The sequence below is a fragment of the Mus musculus genome, chromosome 9 (genome assembly GCF_000001635.26).
Source record: "Mus musculus strain C57BL/6J chromosome 9, GRCm38.p6 C57BL/6J".
NCBI classification, from domain to species: domain Eukaryota; kingdom Metazoa; phylum Chordata; class Mammalia; order Rodentia; family Muridae; genus Mus; species Mus musculus.
Genome location: NC_000075.6, coordinates 19,423,756 through 19,442,374, shown reverse-complemented (window position 1 = coordinate 19,442,374; position 18,619 = coordinate 19,423,756). Strand labels below are relative to the sequence as shown.

General features: G+C 39.8%; 1 protein-coding gene and 1 non-coding gene across 2 annotated transcripts; both read right to left on the bottom strand.

Annotated features, from left to right (window-relative positions):
• Window positions 1–521: 521 nt before the first annotated feature.
• On the bottom strand, window positions 522–1,460 carry Olfr849 (olfactory receptor 849). Its single transcript, NM_146527.1, has one exon. The coding sequence runs from the start codon at window positions 1,458–1,460 to the stop codon at window positions 522–524; it is 939 nt and encodes a 312-aa protein (NP_666738.1).
• Window positions 1,461–4,559: 3,099 nt separating this feature from the next.
• Gm23048 lies at window positions 4,560–4,688 on the bottom strand. Its single transcript, XR_003948515.1, has one exon. It is a non-coding gene; the product is annotated as a small nucleolar RNA SNORA17 (small nucleolar RNA).
• Window positions 4,689–18,619: the final 13,931 nt, after the last annotated feature.

Sequence of the window (18,619 nt, the reverse complement as noted above, 5' to 3'; positions counted from 1 at the left end):
TAGCCAACTACACAATGCTAGAGATGTCAAGGACCTTGGAGGAGAACCTACAACTACCAGATTACTAAACAAACCTAATTGTTAACTCAGTTTTAAGTGTTTATCTTTGTACTCAAAGATGTTGTCCTACAAACTAATATATTTATATTTTAATTTTAAATAACAGCAAAATATATAAAAACAATTATCAGCCATTGCTTTCTGGTGCACAGAAATTCGCTTCTATATGAAACTATATAGATGAGGCAAGTATTCAATTCACAGGTATCTACCTATGGAATCAGATGTAAAACATTCTCAAAATTTTGTTAGAATTTTAATAAAAGATAATGTCTACCTCTTATATACTTCCCAGATTTTACACAAAATGTTTTTATTAAAATTACAAGCCCAGTTTAAAGACCTCCTTCTGAGGAACATAGTAGGTGAATTTTCTTTAGAAAAGCATCAGAGCTAAGCATGTTGATTCACAAAGTCTTATGAAAATTTTCTTACCCTAAAGCTGAAATATAAATGATTTATTACAAAAGAAATGGTATCTTACTAGTGATTTTCCTGAAGGCTTTCTTCATCTCTTTGTTTCTTAGGCTGTAGATAAAGGGGTTCAGCATCTGAGTGATGATAGTGTACATCACTGAAGCCACTACAGTCTTTTTTGGAGAGTCTGTAAATGCAGAGCTTATGTGTACCCCAAAACCTGTACCATAGAACAGGGACACAACTGACAAATGAGACCCACATGTTGAAAAGGCTTTATACTTTCCTCCCAATGATGACATTTTTAAAACTGAGGATATAATGTGAATATAAGACAAAATAATCCCAAAGACAGGAACACCAAAAAATAGAACAGACACTGTGTAAACTAGCAGATAATTGATAAAATTATCAGAACAGGCAAGTCTGATGATCTGAGCCAGCTCACAGAAGAAGTGGGGTATCTCAATTTCTGTGCAGAAGGATAGCAGCAATATCATCAAAGTGTGGAACAAAGCATGCACAATACTAAGGAACAGAGAGAAGAGCAGCAGCATAGCACATACATATTGATTCATAATAACTGTATACTTCAGAGGGTGACAAATAGCAACATAGCGGTCATAGGCCATCACTGCCAGGAGACAGTTTTCTATACCAGCAAAATTCAAGATGAGATAGACTTGAGAGAGGCATGCTGTGTATGTGATGGTGTGATCCTCCCTCTGAATGTTCACCAACATCTTTGGGATTGTAGTATTGATTAAACAGATGTCATTAAAGGACAGGTTACAGAGAAAAAAATACATGGGTGTGTGTAATTGGGAGTCAGAGCTAACAGCTAGGATGATTAGCAAGTTTCCTAAGGTGGTGATCAGATATATGGTCAGGAACAGGGTAAAGATAAAAGGTTGCAGTGTTGGATCATCACTAAGCCCCAGAAGAATAAATTCTGATATGATTGTTTGATTCACAGTTTCCATGTTGTTGAGTACTCTGAAAGTAAAGAAAATTGCAAGGATAAGATGTTTGCATCATTACCTCCATAACCTTGTTATTTGAATTCTATACTTCACATTTATTAGTAAATGCATTTCTTGTATTAATCCATATATTCTCTGATACTTCCTTAGTGAATTTCTATGAATTAATCCTTTAATAAAATCCCTCCTAAATGTATGAACAATGAAGAAAGCACAATTTGCAAGGTTTCATAGTAAACATCATGGTCTATAAGAAACACTGTTTTGTTTGACAGGGAATTGATACTACTTAGAGTAGCCCAATGGAGGCTGGTTAGTGCGGATGTATATAAGCATGGGTCAGGTTGAAAACAGATTAGTGAGAAGCTTTATCTTCTTTCCAGATGATTCTTTACTGTATCTATTTTTATAGACTTCCTAGCAATAACTAAGGTGATATCCTACTAATAAAGTCCAGCTACTATTCCATATATTTCTAAAGGGATTTTAGTTGTCTTCTTAGATTCAAGTGAGTCATGATAAGCATCTTACCTGAATGTTGATCATAAATGTGTTCTTGTGAAAGTCATAAAACATCGCATGATCAATTGACTTTTCATTAAGAAGTATCATTTGTAGGAAAAAGCTTGGATATTGTTCTAAGGTTGGCATAATAAACCTAAAGGAACAACAGAGAGACTTCTATAGTTTTTCTGTCTCTGGGGCTCAGTATTCAAGTATTTTAATTATACTAGCATGACAACGCCATCATAATCCCAAGTGTGCAAATCCTTAATGCCCATGTCTACTGAAAGGGAGAATTCAGGCTTGTCAGTTTCCTAATCAATCCCCAAGTCAAGGTTCTCATCATTGCTGCTGATTATATGAATTATTGAATTTACATTTGAAATATGAATATCATTTCTACAATGAATCCCATTGTTGCTCTTAAGTTATGAAGAAAATATACTATATATAATAATTTGAATTGGAATAATTGATTACTTTGTTAAAAGTTTTTATGGATTCTTTGTGAATTTCACATCATGAATCCCAATCCCAATCCTTTTTCTCTTTCCTCATACCTGCCCCACATACTTGCAATCTCCCCAACAGAGAAAAAAGCTGTAGTGTGTCACACTGTGCCCCACAGTATTTTCTTTTGTTCATAATTCTTTGCTTGTGAATTTTCATTGAAAAGAGTCATAGTCTTGTAGGAGGCACCTGGCTTCTGCTCCATTGTCAATACTTGAGTTCACTAGGATTCCTCTTGCATATCATATTTTTGCCCTGTGTCTTGGAGATCCTGTAGTTTTGGATCTATCTGTAGGGCTGGCTCCTTCATCCATTCCAATAGTTCAACAATGGGATAGATGTTTGGGTAGGCCAACTCAAAGCTCTGGATCTGCTCCTGGGAGGGATCTGGGATGATCGCCCCACTGGATCTCTGACACTCACACCATACCAGCTGGCTATGCAACAACCCCTGCAAATGGCCAACTCTACCCTGCTGCCCAGGTAAGGTTCAGGGCTTGCTCTCCCTAGTGTTGCAGCCAGTGAGAGACATGGACAGTTCTCACACACCGATGACCCAAGGGCTAGCTCTTCCATCTGCCATAGATGGCTGTATGAAGGAATTGAGGAGGACATCTCTCCCTTGTCTGAAGCACATGCCCTTGAGATCCAACTCACATATAACTTCCACCTTGAGGGTCAGCTCTATTGTATTGCACAAGCAAGGTGTGTAGTAAAATTCCTGGGTTTTGCAGTAGGGAGAGGTCAGGGCTAGTCCTATTGTGGTTATAAATCCAGGACCAGTTCTCCTACCCCCTGTAGGTGGCAAGGTACAAGTGTTGTAGAGCACATTTCTTCCTTGCCCATACTGTTGCAAGGCAGGAAAGAGGCAAGGACAGTTCTTTCATTCTCACAAACTCTGATGGTTAACCATATGTACATCATCAAGGTCTGTTCTCTTAAGTTCTGCAACATGTGAGGGGCAAAGACAGCTTTCATGTTCTCACAACCTTATCATGGCCAACTTTCCTACCTACTGCCGGTGGTAAGGGCAAAATGGCAGGGAGAGGAGCAATGTTATCTCAAAACAGACAAAAGCAAGACTGGATCACCCATACTCATGCCCTTAGGCTAACTCAAGCACAACCAACACATTCAGGGTAATTTCTCCTGAGCTGTCTAGGCAAGGTGCTGGGTCTGCCCTCCCAAGTGCTACAGCTCATAAAGGACAGGGTCAGCTTTCCTGCTTTCATGACAACTGGGCTTGATCTCTCACCTACCAAAGGTGGTAAGGGGAAAAAGGTATATCTCTCCCTCATCTACATCACCACAGGGAAATGAGTGATAGTGTTAGTTCTCCTATCTAATATATGAAATGCCAGAAATGTGGCGATCTTGCTCCCAATAATAAAGTTGTCTAGAAGTGGCTTCTGATATGCTCACATGCTCAGGTGAAGTACGGGGCCAGTTCTATACAGCCCTTAGATATCAGCATGTCCTCAGGTGGCAACAAAGACCAAAGACATTCACTGGGTTTTTGATGGTAATAGAAACTTGCTGCTGCAGGACCATATGGCAGACCAGGATTCTGGTGGCAGTACAGGCTGGTCTAAGGTGGCATCACTGACTAGTTTAATCAGGCAACTCCTCACTACCTTTCTACAAAGTTTCCAGTTCTGTCTTTTTAAAAAATTATTATTGTGCTCACATCCTTTTGTTTCTCTCTGTCTTTCTGTTCTCCACCACTTACTTGCTCCTCTTAGTGATGCCTGGGTCCTCTGACTGTCTGTGGTTGTCTTAGGAATGTTTTTAGGAGTGCTTTCCATAGCTTGCATACTATAGTGTCAGGCAGGCATTATCTTGAGCTGACAGACTGGTGTTCATCTCAGGCTAGATCCCTGTTCTAATACTAGTCTGGTTAGTTCTTTGTCTGACCTAGTGGAGTGTCCTCTAGTGAATGGCTTCTGTATTCAGCTTATATCCATCCAGGGCCTGTGGTCTCAAGAGGGGTTCTTTGAGTCTCTTTACTTCTTCCAGTTCTAGAAGCCCATCTAGACCCTCCTCACACTGGTCAGGTGGATATCTCAGGATCTCTATTTTAAGAAAAATGTCAGGGTACTAATAATTCAGATGTACATACATCAGAACACTGAGCATAGACATAACCTCTATCCTGTCTGACCCTGAAACACATGTAATACAGCAGCAACATCTGCAATGCCTCCCAGGGTAAGGATTCCTACTTTTTAATATGTGTATTTTTATTTTTTCAATATTTTATTAGTTTGTTTGTTTACATTTCTGTTGTTGTACCCACGTTTGGTCCTCCATTCCACAGTTCCTAATCTCATCCCTCCTACCCCTTGCCTCCAAGAGGGTGCTACCCTGACCTTACCAGCCCTCACCTTTCCCTGAGACCTCAAGGCTCTTGAGGATTAAGCACAACTTTTCCCACCAAGGCTTAGACAGGCAGGCCTCTGCTATATTTGTGCCAGGAGCAATGGACTGGTCTGTGTTGGTGGCTCAGTCTCTGGAAGCTCCTTGGAATCTGGGAAAGATGAGACTGATGGTCTTCCTATGGGGTTGCTCTACCCATCAGCTATCCCTAATTCAACCATAGCGGTACCTGGCTTCAGTTCAATGGTTAGGTGCAAGTATCTGCTTCTGTCTCAATCAGATGCTGGTAGTGACTCTTAGGGGACAGCTATGACATGATCCTGTCTGTAAGCATATTGTAACATCAGTAATAGTGTCAGGCCTTGGTGCCCTCCCATGAGATGGATCCCAAGTAGAGCAGGTAATTGGACTGCCCTTCCTTCAGTTTTTGTCCCTGCAGTTCTTTTAGACAGGAGCAGTTCATGTATATTCTTTTGGGTCCTCTTTAGTTGGTAGTTCAGTCTCTGAGAGCCCTAAGCATTCAGGATAGTTGACTTGTTGGTCTTCCTGAGAAGTACCTATCCCCCTCAGCCTACAATCTTCCCAATTCATTCATAAGAATCTCCAATCTCCATTTACTATATGCTTGTATCCATTTGAGTAAACTGTTGAGTGGAGCTTCTCAGAGGACAATCATGCTAGACTCCTGTCTGCAAGCATGACAGTGTATCTATACTGTCAACAATTGGTGCTTGCTCATGGTATGGGTCTCAAGTTGGACCATTTATTGGTTGGCCTTTCCTTCACTCTCTGTTCCATCCCCTGTGCCTGCACTAATTGTAAACATGATAAATTTTGTCTTAGAAGTTTTGGGGGTTTATTGTTGTCTCTATCACATCACTGGGGTTTCTGCCTGAGTAGAGGAGGTGGCCTCTTCAAGTTCCATTCCCCCAATTCTGTGTGACATAACTGAGGTAACTCCCATTGATTCTTGGCCATCTCCTGTTGTGGATAACCATGGGACTAATTATATTTGATGTTAATTCCATTCTCCTGTGAGTGGTTGAAAACAAGGAAAGAGTCAGCACTCAGGTGATTTCTTATAAACCTGCAGATAAAAGGGGAAGGTGGAGCAAAAGGTAGGAAAGAGAAGGAGAAAGTGAAAGAGGGAGAGGATGCAGAGGAGGAGGAGGAAGAAGAAAAGTGGAGCAGAAGCACATGACCTGGAGAAACCACAAGTTCTAAAAGGTCTCATAAGCTGTGAGAGATGGTAGTGTAGTGGTAGATCTGCCAAATTTGGTGCACAGCATGTATTCATATTAACTGTGTTGTGTTTTTATTGTCAGGGGATATTTGGGAGGAGATTTACTGCAACAAAATAGCACCCAATGCATTGATTTGAATTAAACTAACCTGAGATAAAAATTCACTGACCCGCAACCCCTGAATGGGGCTTGGGCAGTGGCCTAGGCTGTAGCAGTACAGATTTGAAGCTGGCTAGATTTAAGGGGCCTACAGAGAACAGCAGAGAGTCATCTATGCCTAAGAGAGCCTTTCTGTGTTTGCTTCCCTGTATCATTCACTCCCCATGTTGCCTCCCCCATCTCCAAAGAGGTACACAGACAACTCAGATCTTTTTACACTCAGCTTCTCCCTGTGAATAAATAATTGGGAGACAAAGGTACAAAGGACTCTGGACCAGGTAATTCATTTCTTTAAAAAGAGAAATATAACCTTTTGACAGTTGAAGAAGGTATAAAGATATAGTGCTCTAGTAAGTCTGATGGGACACTCATATTCTGTCTAATGTGGGCTCCATGTGAATTTTGGGTTTAAATCCTGACTTGACAAGCTGCCTCTTATAAGTAGGTGAAGTACCTAAAGATAAGAAATTTCACCTGTGGTTCAGAACCAGATAGGGAATATTAGCCACTGACTCCAAGTATTGAGAACAGAGATGATCACCTTTTATGAACATGTATTAATTAATGGAAGTCTGTAGCTCTAGGTAAAGAACATAACAGGTAGATTTTTTAAAATTAATTAATTTATTTATTTATTAGGTATTTTGCTCATTTACATTTTCAATGCTATCCCAAAGGTCCTCCATACCCACCCCCCCAATCCCCGACCCACCCACTCACCCTTTTTGGTCTTGGTGTTCCCCTGTATTGGGGCATATAAAGTTTGCAAGTCCAATGGGACTCTCTTTGCAGTGATGGCCGAGTAGGCCATCTTTTGATACATATGCAGCTAGAGACAAGAGCTCCGGGGTACTGGTTAGTTCATATTGTTGTTCCACCTATAGGGTTGCAGTTCCCATTAGCTCCTTGGGTAATTTCTCTAGCTCCTCCATTGGGAGCCCTGTGACCCATCCAATAGCTGACTGTGATCATCCATTTCTGTGTTTGCTAGGCCCCAGCATAGTCTCACGAGAGAGAGCTATATCTGGGTCCTTTCAGCAAAATCTTGCTAGTGTATGCAATGGTGTCAGCATTTGGAAACTGATTATGGGATGGATCCCTGCATATGGCAATCACTAGATGGTCCATACTTTCGTCACAGCTCCAAATTTTGTCTCTATAACTCCTTCCATGGGTGTTTGGTTCCCATTTCTAAGAAAGGGTAAAGTGTCCACACTTTGGTCTTCATTCTTCTTGAATTTCATGCGTTTAGCAAGTTGTATCTTATATCTTGGGTATCCTAGGTTTCTGGGCTAATATCCACTTATCAGTGAGTACATATTGTGCGAGTTCCTTTGTGATTGGGTTACCTCACTCAGGATGATACCCTACAGGTCCATCCATTTGCCTAGGAATTTCATAAATTCATTCTTTTTAATAGCTGAGTAGTACTCCATTGTGTAAATGTATCACATTTTTTGTATCCATTCCTCTGTTGAGGGGCATCTGGGTTCTTTCCAGCTTCTGGCTATTATAAACAAGGCTGCTATGAACATATTGAAGCATGTGTCCTTCTAACCGGTTGGAACATCTTCTGGATATATGCCCAGGAGAGGTATTGCAGGATCCTCCGGTAGTACTATGTCCAATTTTCTGAGTAACCGCCAGACTGATTTCCAGAGTGGTTTTACAAGCTTGCAATCCCACCAACAATGGAGGAGTGTTCCTCTTTCTCCACATCCTTGCCAGCATCTGCTGTCACCTGAGTTTTTCATCTTAGCCATTCTGAACTGATGTGAGGTGGAATCTCAGGGTTGTTTTGATTTGCATTTCCCTGATGATTAAGGATGTTGAACATTTTTTCAGGTGTTTCTCTGCCATTCGGTATTCCTCAGGTGAGAATTCTTTGTTCAGCTCTGAGCCCCATTTTTAATGGGGTTATTTGATTTTCTGGAGTCCACCTTCTTGAGTTCTTTATATAAATTGGATATTAGTCCCCTATCCGATTTGGGATAGGTAAAGATCCTTTCCCAATCTGTTGGTGGCCTTTTTGTCTTATTGACGGTGTCTTTTGCTTTGCAGAAGCTTTGCAATTTTATGAGGTCCCATTTATCGATTCTTGATCTTACAGCACAAGCCATTGCTGTTCTATTCAGGAATTTTTCCCCTGTACCCATATCTTCGAGGCTTTTCCCTACTTTCTCCTCTATAAGTTTCAGTGTCTCTGATTTTATGTGGAGTTCCTTAATCCACTTAGATTTGACCTTAGTACAAGGAGATAGAAATGGATCAATTCGCATTCTTTTACATGATAACCGCCAGTTGTGCCAGCACCATTTGTTGAAAATGCTGTCTTTTTTCCACTGGATGGTTTTAGCTCCCTTGTCAAAGATCAGGTGACCATAGGTGTGTGGATTCATCTCTGGGTCTTCAATTCTGTTCCATTGGTCTACTTGTCTGTCACTATACCAGTACCATGCAGTTTTGATCACAATTGCTCTGTAGTACAGTTTTAGGTCCGTCGTGGTGATTCCACCAGAGGTTCTTTTATCCTTGAGAAGAGTTTTTGCTATCCTTGGTTTTTTGTTATTCCAGATGAATCTGCCGATTGCCCTTTCTAATTTGTTGAAGAATTGAGTTGGAATTTTGATGGGGATTGCATTGAATCTGTAGATTGCTTTTGGCAAGATAGCCATTTTTACAATGTTGATCCTGCCAATCCATGAGAATGGGAGATCTTTCCATCTTCTGAGAACTTTAATTTCTTTCTTTAGGGACTTGAAGTTCTTATCATACAGATCTTTCACTTTCTTAGTTAGAGTCACTCCAATGTATTTTATATTATTTGTGACTATTGAGAAGGGTGTTGTTTCCCTAATTTATTTCTCAGCCTGTTTATTCTTTGTGTACAGAAAGGCCATTGACTTGTTTGAGTTAATTTTATATCCAGCTACTTCATTGAAGCTGTTTATCAGGCTTAGGGGTTCTCTGGTGGAATTTTTAGGGTCACTTATATATACTATCCTATCATCTGCCAAAAGTGATATTTTGACTTCTTCCTTTCCAATTTGTATCCTCTTGATCTCCTTTTGTTGTCTAATTGCTCTGGCTAGGACTTCAAGTACAATGTTGAATAGGTAGGGCGAGAGTGGACAGCCTTGTCTAGTCGCTGATTTTAGTGGGATTGCTTCCAGCTTCTCACCATTTACTTTGATGTTGGCTATTGGTTTGCTGTAGATTGTTTTTATCATGTTTACGTATGGGCCTTGAATTCCTGATCTTTCCAAAACTTTTATCATGAATGGGTGTTGGATTTTGTCAAATGCTTTCTCAGCATCTAATGAGATGATCATGTGGTTTTTGTCTTTGAGTTTGTTTATATACTGGATTACGTTGATGGATTTCCGTATATTGAACCATCCCTGCATCCCTGGGATGAAACCTACTTGGTCATGTTGGATGATTGTTTTGATGTGTTCTTGGATTCGGTTAGCAAGAACTTTATTGAGGATTTTTGCATAGATATTCGTAAGAGAAATTGGTCTGAAGTTCTCTATCTTTGTTGGGCCTTTTTGTGGTTTAGGTATCAGAGTAATTGTGGCTTTATAGAATGAGTTGGGTAGAGTACCTTCCATTTCTATTTTGAGGAATAGTTTGTGAAGAACTGGAATTAGGTCTTCTTTGAAGGTCTGATAGAACTCTAAAACCCCTCTGGTCCTGGGCTTTTTTTTGGCTGGGAGACTATTAATGACTGCTTCTATTTCTTTAGGAGATATAGGACTGTTGAGATCATTAACCTGATCCTGATTTAGCTTTGGTACCTGGTATCTGTCTAGAAACTTGTCCATTTCATCCAGGTTTTCCAGTTTTGTTGAGTATAGCCTTTTGTAGAAGGATCTGATGGTGTTTTGGATTTCTTCAGGATCTGTTGTTATGTCTCCCTTTTCATTTCTGATTTTGTTAATTAGGATGCTTTCCCTGTGCCCTCTAGTGAGTCTGGATAAGGGTTTATCAATCTTGTTGATTTTCTCAAAGAACCAGCTCCTTGATTGGTTGATTCTTTGAATAGTTCTTCTTGTTTCCACTTGGTTGATTTCACCCCTGAGTTTGATTATTTCCTGCCTTCTACTCCTCTTGGGTGAATTTGCTTCCTTTTGTTCTAGAGCTTTTAGGTGTGTTGTCAAGCTGCTAATGTGTGCTCTCTCTAGTTTCCTTTTGGGGGCACTCAGAGCTATGAGTTTTCCTCTTAGGAATGCTTTCATTCTGTCTCATAAGTTTGGGTATGTTGTGGCTTCATTTTCATTAAACTCCAAAAAGTCCTTAATTTCTTTCTTTATTCCTTCCTTGACCAAGTTATCATTGAGAAGAGGGTTGTTCAGTTTCCACATGAATGTTGGCTTTCTATTATTTATTTTGTTATTGAAGATCAGCCTTAGTGCATGGTGATCTGATAGGATACATGGGACAATTTCAATATTTTTGAATCTGTTGAGGCCTGTTTTGTGACCTATTATGTGGTCAATTTTGGAGAAGGTACCATGAGGTGCTGAGAAGAAGGTATGACCTTTTGTTTTAGGATAAAATGTTCTGTAGATATCTGTTAAGTCCATTTGTTTCATCACTTCTGTTAGTTTCACTGTGTCCCTGTTTAGTTTCTGTTTCCATGATCTGTCCATTGGTGAAAGTGGTGTGTTGAAGTCTCCCACTATTATTTGTGAGGTGCAATGTGTGCTTTGAGATTACTAAAGTTTCTTTAATGAATGTGGCTGCCCTTGTATTTGGAGCATAGATATTCAGAATTGAGAGTTCCTCTTGGAGGATTTCACCTTTGATGAGTATGAAGTGCCCCTCCTTGTCTTTTTTGATTATTTTGGGTTGGAAGTCGATTTTGTTAGATATTAGAATGACTACTCCAGCTTGTTTCTTCATACCATTTGCTTGGAAAATTGTTTAACAGCCTTTCATTCTGAGGTAGTGTCTGTCTTTTTCCCTGAGATGGATTTTCTGTAAGCAGCAAAATGTTGGGTCTTGTTTGTGTAGCCAGTTTGTTAGTCTATGTCTTTTTATTGGGGAGTTGAATCCATTGATATTAAGAGATATTAAGGAAAAGTAATTGTTGCTTCCTGTTATTTTTGTTGTTAAAGTTGGCATTCTGTTCTTGTGGCTGTCTTCTTTTAGTTTTGTTGAGGGATTACCTTCTTGTTTTTTCTAGGGCGTGGTCCCTGTCCTTGTATTGGTTTTTTTCTGTTATTATCCTTTGAAGGGCTGGATTCGTGGAGAGATATAGGGTGAATTTAGTTTTGTCGTGGAATACTTTGGTTTCTCCATCTATGGTAATTGAGAGTTTGGCTGGGTATAGTAGCCTGGGCTGGGATTTGTGTTCTCTTAGTGTCTGTATAACATCTTTCCAGGCTCTTCTGGCTTTCATAGTCTCTGGTGAAAAATCTGGTGTAATTCTGATAGGCTTGCCTTTATATGTTACTTGACCTTTTTCCCTTACTGCTTTTAGTATTCTATCTTTATTTAGTGCATTTCTTGTTCTGATTATTATGTGTCGGGAGGAATTTCTTTTCTGGTCCAGTCTATTTGGAGTTCTGTAGGCTTCTTGTATGTTCATGGGCATCTCTTTCTTTAGATTTGGGAAGTTTTCTTCAATAATTTTGTTGAAGATGTTTGCTGGTCCTTTGAGTTGAAAATCTTCATTCTCATCCACTCCTATTATCCGTAGGTTTGGTCTTCTCATTGTGTCCTGGATTTCCTGGATATTTTGAGTTAGGATCTTTTTGCATTTTCCATTTTCTTTGATTGTTGTGCCGATGTTGTCTATGGAATCTTCTGCACCTGAGATTCTCTCTTCCATCTCTTGTATTCTGTTGCTGATGCTCGCATCTATGTTTCCAGATTTCTTTCCTAGGGTTTCTATCTCCAGTATTGCCTCACTTTGGGTTTTCTTTATTGTGTTTACTTCCCTTTTTAGGTCTAGTATGGTTTTGTTCATTTCCATTATCTGTTTGGATGTGTTTTCCTGTTTTTCTATAAGGACTTCTACCTGTTTGGTTGTGTTTTCCTGTTTTTGTTTAAGGACTTGTAACTCTTTAGCAGTGTTCTCCTGTATTTCTTTAAGTGAGTTATTAAAGTTCTTCTTTATGTCCTCTACCATCATCATGAGATATGCTTTTAAATCCAGGTCTACCTTTTCAGGTGTGTTAGGGTGCCCTGGACTGGGCGAAGTGGGCGTTCTGGGTTCTGATGATGGCGATCGGTCCTGGTTTCTGTTAGTAGGATTCTTACGTTTACCTTTTGCCATCTGGCAATCTCTGGAGTTAGTTGTTATAGTTGTCTTTGTTTAGAGATTGTTCCTCTGGTGATTTTGTTACCCTCTATCAGCATATGTGGGAGACTAGCTCTCTCCTCTGAGTTTCAGTGGTCAGAGCTGTCTCTGCAGGCAAGCTCTCCTCTTTCAGGGAAGGTGCACAGTTAACTGGTGTTTGGACCTTCTCCTGGCTGAAGATGAAGGCCCAAAACAGGATCTTTCCCAGAAGCTGTGTTTCTTTGGCCAGGGAGGAGGCCGGTTGTCTGGAGCCGAAAATGGCGCTGCCTCAGAAGGTCTCTGGCTCTATCCTGTCCCAGAAACTGCTGGCCTCTGTATTCCACACCCTCAAACGTGCAGCCTGCCGTCCGCGGAGTCCTGGAACCAAGGTGGCTCCCGCGGTGCCTGAGGCAGAAACCTCTCAGGCTGGGAGGACCCCTGTGCTCTCACCAGGAAGGTGGCCGCTTGTCTGGAGCCGAAAAACAGGTAGATATTATAATAGGTATTAATTAAATAAATGTCTGTGGCTCCTGGTAGAGAGCACAACAGACAGAAGGTATAAATGAATGTCTGTGGCTCCTGGTAGAGAGCACAACAGACAGAAGGTATAAATGAATGTCTGTGGCTCCTGGTAGAGAGCACAACAGACAGGATAGCTGCTCTAGGCAGAGAGCTTATTAACTATGAGAACTTTCATGTTCAGAATTAGATAGGGAATATTTGTCACTGACTCCAAGTAGAGAGAGCAGTGATGATCGCCTGCTACGAACAGGTATTAATTAATAGAAGTCTGTGACTCCAGGTAGAGAACATAGACGATAGATATATTGGGCATCAATTAAATAAATGTCTGTGGCTCAAGGTAGAGAGCACCCTAATAAGTCTTATGGATACTCATATTCTGTCTAATATGGGGTCCACTGTGGGAAGCCACCCTCACATTTGCCATTATAAGATGGCGCTGACAGCTGTGTTCTAAGTGGTAAACATAATCTGCACACGTGCAGGGGCAGTTTTCCCGCCATGTGTTCTGCCTTTCCCGTGATGACAACTGGGCCGATGGGCTGCAGCCAATCAGGGAGTAATACGTCCTAGGCGGAAGATAATTCTCCTTAAAAGGGACGGGGTTTTGCCATTCTTTCTCTTGCTTTCTTGTTCTTGCTTTCTTTTTTTTTCTCTTTTGCACTCTTGCTCTTGCTCTTGCTCTCTTGCTCCTGAAGATGTAAGCAATAAAGCTTTTGCCGCAGAAGATTCTGGTTTGTTGCGTTCTTCCTGGCCGGTCGCGAGAACGCGGGTAAGAGTCCACGGGAATTTTGGGTTTAAATACTGGTTTGACAAGCTTCCTCTTATAAGCATGTGGGGAAAGGAAAGGAAAGGGGAAAGGGAAGAGGAAAGGAAAGAGAAAAGGAAAGAGGAATGAAGAAAGAAAGAGGAAAGAGGAAAGAAAAGGGAAAGAGGAAAGGAAAAGGAAAGGAAAAGGAAGAGGAAAGGGAAAGGAAAATAGAAGTGTGAATCAATTGTTTAAAAGAGGTATAATAAAGTTTGCAGGAGACTTATATTCTGTGTAACATGGGCTCCACAGGAATTTTGGGTTAATATCCTGACATGACAAATTAGAAAGGCCTATATAGGATAAAATGGGTGTGATTTTGAGTATTGTGGTGGTTTTATTGTTCCTCTGGGATAGAGAGCAAGCTACAGGTTTTCCTGGTTACCAGCTGAAGGATATGCTGATCTGGGGAAAAGGCTTTGCTTTGTGTTTTTGGAAAAGGTGATTAAGATATTTACACCTTCCAGAGTTATATGGATCAGATTTGATAGACAGAGACCCCCTGAGAACTAGATTCCAGAGAATCAAACAAAAAGGTTTTCTTGATGATACTAAAATTTTGTTTTGAGATTTATATATTACAGAATATACAGCCTTGGTGAATTTCATCATCAGACATGCTGAACTGACCTGCCTTAACTCCTGATGTCTTGGTTTTTCATCCAGATCCAGTGAGGACACAGACATCAGAAACTAATACAATCACTGGTGGGGTCTTCTTAACGCTAACTAACTCCCCCATTTCCCTACTCTTCCACCTCCCTTTAAAAATATCTCAACTCCCATATTCAGCTTGGAGAAGTTATGAAGAGTTGTCCCAGTTCCCTAAGCTTTGGGTCTTGGGGTGGTTATTATAGGTTGTCTTTGGTACTAAAACTTTTGAAGTATAGACCTGAGATGTGTAAGCCTGTGAGTTAAGGGCCAAATAGGAAATTCATGGCTCTGAATTTATCATTAGGGTGTTTTCAGTTATTTTAATTAGAAATAGCTGAGAGTAGTTAACAGACAACAGTCTAGATTACTTCACATAGTTGGTTTTCAAAAACGTCAGAAATCCACAGAATGTGACGTTTAATATTATCTATCCACTTGTTGTTGAGACCAGTCTGCTCCTGACAGCTTTCCCTGTCTTGGATTCAAAGAAGAAACTGAGCATCTTTGAGTTACTCTAGTTGTGGTGAAACAGTCACTAGGCAAGAATTGCCTCATTCATCTACAGACATAATATTGTCCAAAGAAAGGACACAATTACAGGTTAGGACAGCTTGATTCTGCTGAGACAGAATAGGCTAGTCCTTAATATTCCTGTTTCTTCAAGTCTGTCAGATGACCCTGGCCAGTAGGCTGAAGACCAATGCTCCAATGTGTTGAAGTAAAGGACTGTCTAGGTGATCAGTGGTCTCTGTGGATTGGCTAAGTTTTGGAAGCTGTGTTAGGCTTTCTATATATTTTCAGTTAATATCATCCATTCTTGGATTTCTGTTGGGGTTGAAAACCTACATAGGATCCTAGCCAACCTAAGCCTTTTACTTTGAGAGGACAGTTTAGAGAGGATGGTTTTCAGATGGCATTCAATCTAAAGCCAAGACATAGGCAGATATAGAATTATAAGTCTTTTAAGTAATGATAGATAACAGAGGTTCTGTTTAGTTAACAAACATGATGGACTGGGGGTTAGGTCTCTTGTACTTTATAAATTACGAAATAATAATAGTTACTTTCAATTATATCTGAGATAAAATAGTTTTTTAATTGGACAGAAAGGGGGAAATGTGGTTAGCCCTGGGACTAATTATATTTGATGTTAATTCCATTCTCCTGTTGAGAACAAGGAATGAATCAGCACTCAGGTGATTTCCTGTAAACCTGCTTCCCACCTTAAATTGTAAATAAAAATAAATTGTAAATAAAAAAAAGAAGAGCTGATGATTGGGCAGATAAAAGGGAAGATGGTGCAAAAGGTAGGAAAGAAGGAGAATGGAAGAGGAAGATGATGCAGAGGATGAGGAGGAGGAAGAAGAAAAGTGGAGCAGAAGCACATTACCTGGAGAAACCACAAGGTCTAAATGGTCTCATAAGCTGTGGGAGATGGTAGTATAGTGGTAGATCTGCCCAATCTAGGTGCAAAGCATGTATTCATATTAACTGTGTTATGTTTTCATGGCCGTGGCATATTTGGGAGGAGATTTGCTGCAACAATCTCCCTTATCCCAGGTCTCTGTGATGTCCTGCAGATGCCCCCTACCTCTGCACTCTTTCAGTTGCAGTTTTTCACCCATTCTTATGGCCATCTGGAAATTTCTCCTGACCCTCCCCACATATGATTCTGAAACTCTTTCCATACACTACCCATCCCCTATCCCAGCCATGTTCCTCTTCCAAGTGAGTTTCAAGCTTTCTCCCTTGGGCTTTCCTTCTTGTTTGGCTTTCTTGGGTCTGTGGTATATAGCATAGGTATTTTGTATTTTATAGCTAATATCCATTTATTAGTGAGTACATGCATGTCCTTTGAGGTCTGGGTTACCTCACTCAGGAGGATAATTTCTACTTCCATCATTTTGTCTGAAAAATCATGAGATCGTTTATAATAGGTGAGTTGTATTCCATTTGTAAATAAACCACATTTTCTGTATCCATTATTTGATTGAGGGATATGCATGTTATTTCAGCTTCTAGCTATTAAGAATAAGGCTGCTAGCCAGGCAGTGGTGGCACATGCCTTTAATCCCAGCACTTGGGAGGCAGAGACAGTCGGATTTCTGAGTTCGGCTATACTGAGAAACCCTGGCTCGAAAAACCAAAAAAAAAAAAAAAAAAAAAAAAAAAAAAAAAAAAAAAAAAAAAAGGCTGCTGTGTCCATAGAAGAGCATGTTTCCTTGTGCTATGGTGGAACATATTTTGTGTATATGCCCAGGAGTAGAATACCTGGATCTTCAGGTTGATCTATTTCCTATTTTCTGAGGAACCACTACAAGACTGATTTCCACAGTGGGTATACCAGTTAGAAATTTCACCATCAACGGAGGAGTGTTCCTCTTTCTCCACATCCTTGCCACCATGTAGTGTCACTTGAGTTTTTGACTTAGCCATTCTGATTGGTGTGAGGTAAAATCTCAGTCATTTTGATATGAATTTCTCTGATGACAAAGGACTTTGAACATTTTTAAGTGTTTCTCAGCCATTTGAGATTTTTCTGTAGTTAATTTTCTCTGTTTACCTATGTACCCCATTTTTAAAATTGACTTATTTTGTTCTGTGGCGGTTAACTTTTTGAGTTCTCTATGCATTTTGAATATTAGCATTCTGTCAGATGTAGGGTTAGTGAAGATTTTTCCTATTTGTCGGTTGCTGAATTGTCCAATTGAAAGTCTTTTTCTTTACAGAAACTTTTGTGTTTCATGAGGTCCCATTTATCAATTATTGATCGTAGAGCACAAGCTATAGGTGTTCTGTTCAGGAAATTCTCCTTCTTTGCCAATGAGTTGGAGGTTCTTTTTCACTTTCTCTTATACTAGATTCAGTGTATTTTGTTTTATATTGAGTCCTTGATCCACTTGGACTTGAGATTTATTCAGGGTGATTAATATGGATTAATTTTCATTTACCTACATACTGACCACCAGTTATACCTGCACCATTTATTGAAGTTTTTCCCACTGTTTGTTCTTTGTCTAAGATCACGTGTACATAATTTTGTGAGTTTACTTCTGGGACTTCAATTATATTCCATTGATCAACCTGCCTGTTTCTGTACCAACTCCATGAGGCTTTTATCACTATTGCTTTGTAGTACAGCTTGAGGTCAGGGATGGTGATTCTCACAGAAGTTCCTATCTATATGGTTAAGAATTGTTTTGGCTATCCCGGTTTTGCTTTTTGTTTTTTGTTTTGTTTTGTTTTGTTTTTTTCCTTTTCTACATGAAATTGAGAATTGCGTTTTCCATGTCTGTGAAGAACTGAGTTGGAATGCTGATAGGGACTGCATTGAATCTGTAGATGGTGTTTGGTAACATGGCCATTTTCACTATGTTCATTCTACAAATCTATGAGCATGGAAGATCTTTCCATCTTCTACGGTCTTCTTCAATTTCTTTTTTTTTTTTTGGGGGGGGGATTTAAAGTACTTGTCATACAAATCTTTCAATCGCCTGGTAAGAGTTACACCAAGATATTTTATGCTGTTTGTGGCTATTACGAATGGTGTTGTTTCCACAATTTCTTTCTCTGTCAGTTTATCATGTGTGAAGGAAGGACACTGACTTGTTTGAGTAAATTTTATATCCTGCTACTTTGCTGAAGTTGTTTATCAACTTTAGGAGTTCTCTAGTGGATTGTTGGGAACTGTATGTATACTATCACGTCATTTGCAAATAATGAAACTTTGCCTTCTTTCTTTCCAATTTGTAACTCCTTCATCTCCCTTTGTTGTCTAATTGTTCTGCTTAGAACTTCAAGTAATAAATAAATAAAATTATACAAAAAAAAAAAAAAACCCTCCGAGTAATGCATTGCAAAGATAGGAAGAGAGTGGGCAGCCTTGTCTTGTCCCAGATTTTAGTGGGATTGCTTCTAGTTTCTGTTCATTTAATTTGATGTTGGCTGATGGTTTGTTTATTATGTTTAAGTATGTGCCACAAAGTCATCACATTTTCCAGGCTTTTAACATAAAGTGGTGGTGTACTTTTTCAAAGGCTTTTTCAGCATCTAATGAGATGATCATGTGGCATTTTTTCCTTGAGTTTGTTTA

Bases quoted from the DNA above. Each gene is read 5' to 3' on its own strand.
- Olfr849 (NM_146527.1), bottom strand. From the start codon at position 1,460: ATGGAAACTGTGAATCAAACAATCATATCAGAATTTATTCTTCTGGGG.